Source organism: Apaloderma vittatum, unplaced genomic scaffold (genome assembly GCF_000703405.1).
Source record: "Apaloderma vittatum isolate BGI_N311 unplaced genomic scaffold, ASM70340v1 scaffold10685, whole genome shotgun sequence".
Lineage (NCBI taxonomy): Eukaryota > Metazoa > Chordata > Aves > Trogoniformes > Trogonidae > Apaloderma > Apaloderma vittatum.
The window spans coordinates 19,547-27,649 of NW_009715479.1; the positions used below are offsets into that span (position 1 = coordinate 19,547).

Here is an 8,103-nt window from a genome sequence, read left to right on the forward strand (position 1 = left end):
GAGGTCGTTGACGTATGCCGGGTAGGGGAAGCGCTGCACCACCACCGTGACGTTCTCCAGGAGGCTGGTGGAGCTGGCGTTGGCGTGGTACTGTATGATGGCCCTGTCCACTGCGTGCTGCAAGGCCAGGAAACCTTCTCGGATGTAGCCTGCACGGCAAAAATGACACAGGGGAGTGGGATATAGACAGGTCCAGGAGAGAGAAACAGACTTTGTGGGAGAGATGGCTCAGGAAGAAGAAGAAGAGGAAACATAAAAAAAAGAGCTCATAGGAAAAGCAAAATTAATGTTGCTATCAACACACTCCTGCAGGCACAGAGGGGCCCACGAAAGAGTTAAATTTAAATTGCAGCAATTCAAATCTCTCATAATCATCATTTAAAAGCAGCTGGCAGGAAAATCCAATTGGAACTGCTGTTGCCTCTCTGCAGGCACAGGGGTATTTTTGTAAGGGGGGAGGTTCTCCGTCATCATTAACCACCACCTCTGCCGCTGAGCTTCCATTTGGGGCCTTTTATTCGTTTGTAAATCAAGACAGTACGCGACACTAAGCAGGTTTTGGTGAGGAAGAATATATCCCATTACTCACACAATTGGCTTAATTTTTTGTGCACTAGAAAACAATGAAAGATTTTTAGTCTTCAGCTGGTTTATTTTCCTGTGGGATTTCCACCCCACGTTACTGGAATGGAAACCCTACATTCTGGTCACAAAGCCCCCAGCAAGGGTTTCAAAAGTCAGCTCCTTAAAATGATCTAGGCAGGAGGAAAAGGGAAGACCAGGAGATGATGAACAACGTTTTATAGTAACTCGTTTACTAAGCAAATGCCGCAGCGAGGGAACCAATCTGAGCTCCCGGTCACTCCGTCCTACAGAACCAGCCGACGCTGTCCTCGCAGGCTCAGGTGTATTTACACTGTGTGATCAAAACCCCTCAACATCACTTACTGAGTGATGGAAGGAGAAACTCAAGCAAGAGAAATACCTACTACTGCTGCTCTATTTACTTGGAAGGTATTTAAGTGGCAAGATGAGCTGTTTGAATGCATTAAAAATGTAAAAGGAAGAAAAAAATTAAAAATATTACATTATTCTTAGCCAAGCCTGCTCAGCAGAGGTTCCCAGAGGCTGGGAGTGCTCAAGAAGCCACAGAATACAATGTCAATAAATATGATATATAATAAATAAATATTGAAAATATTGAAATAAAAACAAATTATTGATTTTGAAAATCAATTTAAATATTTTTCTCTTTTTTTTTGTCAAGGAAACTATTTATTTAAAAGCTCAGAGCCCCTGTAACAAGCAGAAAATGACACCCAGCCCTTTGGCCGCCAAGGGGCCTGGAGCAATGGAGGGGGTCCCTCACCTGGTGTCCCCCCATCAGCAAACTTGGCCTCCCGAGGCCCCGGCAGCTGGAAGAGGGGGAAGAGGTAGCTGGTGTGCCAGTCCCGGTCAAGGTTGGGGTTCAGCCCCGTCTGCTCGCTCCGTGGCGCATTCCTCGGGCTGTACTTGAAGCGCAGCTCATAGTTGACCTGGATAGGGCACACAAAGGGACGAGAGGCAGTGATGGCCGCGAGGGTGATGTGTGTGTGTCCCCCTCCTTGTCCCTGTGTCCCCCCCACCCTCACCTGGAGCGGCAGCGGGGCCGCGCTGTGCTGGAAGCGGTGCTGGAACACGACAGCGGCCAGCACGCTGCCCGAGCGGTTGGCCGACCTGACCTCGAAGTCCCGCTCCGAGGCGAAGCCCTGAGCTGCAGAGAGGAGGAGGAAAAAGGGGCAACTCAACACCAGGTGAGGCTCAGACGTCACCAAAACCATCGTCCCAGTCCAGGACGGCGTAGGAGGTTGTGTCCAGCCCCGGAGTTCTCAAGAGCAGGAGTCAGGTCTCCTTTCAGAGAGAATCCTAGCGTTAGCTTCGGTTTGGAACATGAAGTGCTTAGATTTTCTGTGCAGCAGGATTTCCAAAAATATTCCTCCCCAGAGAAGTGACAGCCACTTTCTTTAACTATTCTAGGGTGGCATTTTTCTAGATGGAAACTGCAAAGCAAAACTGTAGTTTTAGTGAAACAAAAATAGAATCATAGGATTGTTTGGGTTGGAAAAGACCTTTAAGATCATAGAGTTCAATCATTAACCCAGCACTGCCAGGCCCACCACGAAACTACGTCCCTGAGCACATCTACGTGGCTTTTAAACACCTCCAGGGATGGTGACTCCATGCCTTACCTGGGCAGCCAGTTCCAGTGCTTGACAACCCTTTCTGTGAAGAAATCTTTCCTCATATCCAATCTAAACCTCCTGTGGTGCAACTCGAGGCTGCTTCTCCTTGCACTATCACTTATTTCTTGGGAGAAGAGACCGACACCACCTCACTACAACCTTTTGTAAGGGAGTTGCAGAGAGCGAGAAGGTCTCCCCTCAGCCTCCTTTTCTCCAGGCTGAACGTCATTGCCTCGACATGCTAAAAAAACAAACCATGCATCCCAGGACCAGAGCCTTGAGATTTCTCAGAGCCACAGCTCTGGGGTGGAAGCAGCAGCCCCCCGAGCCCTGCTCACCTCTGATGCTGATGGGTAAAGCTCTCTCCACCGCCTCGGCGACGGCCCTGACGGCACTGCTGTTGGAGGGGACATAGGCCAGCTCCCAGGGGTTGCTGGGGTGCCGGCGGTAGAAGAAGCCCGGCAGGTCATCCACGGCCTCGGCAGGGTAGAGGGTGGCGTTGGGGTGGCTGATGGAGTGCACCCGGTGCCGCAGCGCAATCAGGATGGCGGCGAAGAGCAGTGGCAGGCAGATTTCGATGACTGTCACCAGGATCTGCCGTTTCTGCAAAGGAAAAAAAAACCCAGATAGAAACACAGGCTGGGGGATGAAGGGATTGAGACCAGCCCTGTGGAGAAGGATTTAGGGGTGTTGATGGATGAAAAACTGGACATGAGCCAGAAACTCAGTTGTAGCCTGGGCTGCATCAAAAGGAAAGATGGGAATGGACTTTTTCCACAAGGGCATGGTAGTGATCAGACAAGGGGTAATGGCTTAAAACTGAAAGAAGGTAGGTTTAGATTCGATATTAGGAAGAAATTCTTCACCATAAGGGTGATGAGACACTGGCACAGGTTGCCCAGGGAAGCTGTGGATGCCTCATCCTTTGAAGTGTCCACGGCCAGGCTGGGGCTCGGAGCAACCTGGTCTGGTGGGAGGTGTCCCCACCCATGGCAGAGGGTTGGAACGAGATGACCTTTAAGGTCCTTTTCAACCCAAATCAGCCTGTGATTCTATGACAAAAAATTAAGACTTAAACACTGAAGGCGGGTCAAACACAGTAACAAGGTTCAGGGTACGCAAACACCATGAAGCAGAAGCATTTCTTGCACTTCACAAGGTTTCACAACCTGTTTTTTCCCGGAGCCCAGGAACGACGCCGCACCAGCTCCCGCACCCTTCAGGACCTTCCAACCAAGGCATCCCCTTCCCTAAGCACACCTCCACCTCAAACCACTCTCCTTCAGAGCCTTCCCTGCCACGCTGCCGCGTTTGAACGAGCCGAGTTGGTCGCTTTGCCCTTTCCCTGCACCGCGGGGCTCTGTCCAACCCTCTCCCGCAGGGAACGGTGGCAATGCAGCTCCTGCGAGCGGAGCCTGTGCCCTGGGAAAGCCAAAAGAACAGCTTTCACTCAAGCATAGAGTAACCTTGCCCAACGTTTCCAGGGCCGGGAGCTAAAAATAATGTGGCCAAAGGAGAGGCTGGGATGAGCAAACAGTGGGGAGGTAAAGCAGAGCGAAGCAAAGCTCCTGCAGACAGTGATGCTTTTGCTGCCAGAGCTTGGAGCAGGGCATGGGCTCTGCATCCCAGCCCGGGACGGGACCTGGCAGATCTCCTGCACAGCACTGAGAACATACCCACGAGCTCAGCCATCACCCCAAGGGCTGCCTGCACCAAACACAGCCGCTTGTTTATTTTTTTTTAATTGTTCAAGCAACCAGACAAAGGACTTGAGTCTGCTGAATGCACCCAGGCAGCAAAGCCAGAGCATTTTACCCTCCAGGTCTGCCTCTCTTGCAAACTTCCCACTAGGTACCAACACTCAGGTTAATTACCATTTAAAACTGCTCCACTCCAAGGGAACTGGGGTCACCTCTGAGCAGAGGGACAGCAGGGGTCCCAACCGGCATCACACACCACTGGTGCCAACACAGGCTGCTGACTGATAATTCATGCTCGTAAAATTAACACTTGCTTCCAAGGAGGAAGCATGAGGTCTCTGGTTAAGACAGGCTTTACAAGACACAGGGGGTTTTCCACCCTCCGCTCCGCTGGACTGGAACAAGGAACAACACCAGGAAAGGGAAACAGAGTGTCCCGCAGCACCTGGGGTGAATCGGCTCTCTGGGGTTTCAGCCGCTCCCCACATTGCCCTGGTTCTCAGCACCCACTACCAAAGCCAAAAACCCCTCTTCAGACCAGCCCTGGCAGCACAGCCAGGAAGCAGTAGGGAAAAAAGAGCTTTTCCAAAAGTCAGGCTCATAAAAGCAAAGGTTGCAGATGTCTCATGGTTTTATAATGCAGCTCTGGTTGACCAGCTGCCTCCCGCTGATTTACAATCGTATTAACCCTCTCTCAGTCTCCCGGTCTGTCTCCAGAACGGTCGCCTGGCTCCCTGTACTCACACGCTAATAGCGATTTGTCAGCACGGGCTTTCATTGCCGCAGAAGTCATTTAAGCTGCTGTATTCCAGAGGTGACAGGGACACTCATCCATAATCACCACCTCCGCCTGGCCAGGGCTGCCCCAGCTCTGAGCAAGTCAGGGAGTATTTATTTTCAGAGTAAGCTCTGAGCAAGCCCACGCACCCCAGCATCCATCCTCACACTGGGGCGATGACGGCTTTGGGAGCTCTTCATCAGGACTGTGATTTCTGGTGGAGACTTAAGAGGAGGGGAGCAAACGCTCTAGGTTGTGTTTTGGCACAGTAGGTCCAAGTCAGCTTTTTGGCCTTGGAAAACACGACCCCAGAGCACACCCCAAAAATGCTGCTATTGCCCTGTAAAAGATGGGGGATTGTCCTGTAATGTGTCTAGGGTGTAGGAGGGGGATTCACAGGCCTGGCCATCGCAAGTCAGTCCTGTGGGTCTCAGCCCAGACCCGCTGCTGCCAGAAAGCCGAGCACGAGCATCCCAGCCAGCCCTTCCCTCTTCCTTCCGCTGATTTTTAAAGCAACGCTGTGCCGATCGGCGGAAGGACAGCTGAAAGCCTAAAGCCTGGATCTCTGCTCCTCCCTCCGCCCTCTGCCATGGCTGGCCCTGAGAATCAGAGCCAGGAGCACCCGAATGCTGCTGAAAGGTGCTGCAGCCTCAGGTCAGTGGGACAAAGGGACCTCGAGGTCTCGAAACCCCTCATCATTAACCAGTCACTACACGGAGAGCCGGGTTGGGAGGGAATACCAGGATGACAGCGGTTTCATGTTTTTTAAAGTCCCCAAAAGCTGCTTCTGTGAAAGCAGCAGAGGGAAAAAAACCTGGGGCCAGTGGGTTTGGAGGGTCCGTGCAGCAATCGGCAGCTCGAGAGGAGGCTGAGTCACAAGAGAGATCAAGAAAGCTCCCATTGCAGAGAAGAGCGAGCTGAAATCCCACCCAGATCACAGAACTGAGGGGAATGGCACAGCGTCGAGGGGACAATCAGGCACACAGCCCTTCCCGTAACTCCCCAGCACAAAATCAGGATGACACGGCATGCACAAATAAATCAGTTTCTCTCCAGGAGATGCCTTGACGGTTCACTGCAGAATCAAGACCCTGGGCGAGCTCTGACAGACCCGTGTCACGCGGTGACAAGAGGCAGCACCCCAAGAGCGCGGCACCAGCTTACCTGAAGAATGTAATTCTTCCAGAGCAGCAGCCCAAACTGCCTGAGAACAACCATCCTCCCATCAGAAGGGGACCACTGCCGCCTCTCCGCAGGACCCTGGAAGAGAGGAGCGAGCTGTGAATGCTGGGCGCTCGCGGACCTGGAGTGGCAGGAGAGTAGCATCCCACATCTCACGGGGAGCTCCCCACTTCCAGTCTGATGTTGGCTCAGCCCTAAACAGGGGAAAACAACTGTTGTGGCTCCTTTCTCCAAGGCTGCTGTTTAGAAGCCCAATCCCTGAGGGTGTTGGGATGCCTCAGCAGCAGGCAGGAAACAGCTTTCCTTAAGCTGCAGGAGCGCAAGGTTACAGAACAGCAAACTCCAGCCCGAGGAAGGCCAACAAACGCCTTGTAGCCCATCACGTTGGGAATGGTGAAGATTTCAAGCTGTGCCTCCTGCAACACCAAGGGTTGGCTTTGCGATGTTAACAGCAGAAACTCTCCTCAGAGAGGCGAGGGTGAGAAAAAGGCAGGGAAGTAGAAGGCTCAAGGACAATACACCCGCATCCTCCCCACCTTGGGAAGTATCCCTCCAAGTTGTTTTGGTTTCCTAATGAGGCATCACTGTGTCCCACCAAGAGACAGGCTGTGATTGTGCGCCTGCAGTGACTTGCAGAGACGGGGCAGCCCTGGCACAAGCAGAGTCCATGCTGCTGGATGCAGCCCCTGGGCCTCTGAGCATGGCAACCCCCTGATTTTTTCACAGAAATGGGGCCAACCTGTGTCACAGCAGCACCCAGCAGTCCTGCTGCTCCTTCTGTGAGCAGCTGCTGGGTTCCTCTTGTGCTCCAAAGCCTGGCAGCACCCAAAGCTGCTGCAGAGACAAGAATGGACACATCACCTACCAGCAATGCCCTGGGACATGTTTCACAGCACATTTTCCAGCCCCAGTTAGGATGGCAGTGGCTCCTTCAATCCAGCTGGCAGCCACCAAACCTCAGCAGGGAGTTTAGGGTGCTGCAGCGAGAGGAGAGGGGAGGCTGGCGATCCAGCCTGCCCAACCTTCGCTCCTGGACCAGGGACCAGTAGATGCACGTTGAGGGCAGAGCACCAGCAGCGACCGAGCCGTAGTGAGAGCAAGCTAAAATCTGTGTAGGTCTGCAGGCAAAGCAACAAGCATCCACACATCGACCCTGCCCTACGCCACCAGCTCTTTCAGCCCGCCAGAAGCATTCTCCTGGCTTGGCACACACCTTCCCATCCCCAACCCAAACCAAGGCACGTTCTCAGGGCTAAAAAAAAAAGCAAACCCGTCTTTGTTGCCATTCCACATGCAGAAGTCAGATTCCTGCAACAGCAGGATCCTTCTCTGAGCAGGAAAAAGGATGAAGAGGTCCAGAAAAGCCCGTCAGACCCACCCCGGGCAGCAAGCAGGGAAGGAACAGCAAAGGGGACTTCACGGAGGCAGCTGCCACTGAATTTCAGCTTCAGCACCTTCAAGCCCATCACAAAGCACCGTATCTCCAGCTGGCCCACACGTACCCTTGCAGAAACGCCACCAGTCTGCTGTAGGACCTGCTGCACCTCCCAGGAGCAGAAACCTTCCTCCTGTGCTCGCTCAAAGCAAACCCACAGTGAACTGAGGGAATCAAACTCTTTTTTCTGCTTGTTTTCAAGAGGACAAATGAGACAGATCAGGCCAGAGGAGGCTGTTGCCCTCAGAGAGATGGCATCTCCTGCTCCCGCGTCTCTCCTGGCCGCTCGCCCCACCGCACCCTCAAAGGCAAACTGGCCGTCCCCCTCCACGACCGCCCACCTGGGTCTAACGGCTGAGAAAATGTCAAGCAGCTCTTGGGTAACGCAAACACTATGCAAAGCCGGAAAACTTCATTACTGCCAATAATTTTTTTTTTACTTAAGCTTTTAAGCGTGCCAAGAAAACCTGTACTGGACCTTTCACTCGCTGTAGGGCAAAAGGAGGAAGAAGCTCAGTTACAACACGACTGCTCTTATCAGATTTGAGAGCAAAAATGGCTTTCCAGGCTCTGGGCATCCACTGAAATGATTTTTTTCAACCAAAAAGGGGAAAACATTTTTTATTTCTTTGGAAGATGATGCCTGGATCAGCCCTCAAGATTCCCGTGACCACAGGCAGCGTCCCCAGCCACTCCTGCCCCAGCCTGGGACCACCTTTGGCAGGAAAAGGAGGGCTGTGCAAGCTGACCTCAGGGCTTGTACCTCGCAGGTGGACACCTTGCGAT

At 52.7% G+C, this 8,103-nt stretch overlaps 1 protein-coding gene across 1 annotated transcript in view; it reads right to left on the bottom strand.

The window, feature by feature from the left end:
- The window catches only part of ABCA3 (ATP-binding cassette, sub-family A (ABC1), member 3), a 22,315-nt gene extending 16,397 nt beyond the window's left edge, over positions 1-5,918 (bottom strand). The window contains 5 exon segments of the mRNA XM_009869163.1: positions 20-149; positions 1,370-1,535; positions 1,632-1,753; positions 2,561-2,825; positions 5,865-5,918. Coding sequence (XP_009867465.1) covers positions 20-149; positions 1,370-1,535; positions 1,632-1,753; positions 2,561-2,825; positions 5,865-5,918 — 737 coding nt within the window.
- Between the last annotated feature and the right edge of the window lie 2,185 nt (positions 5,919-8,103).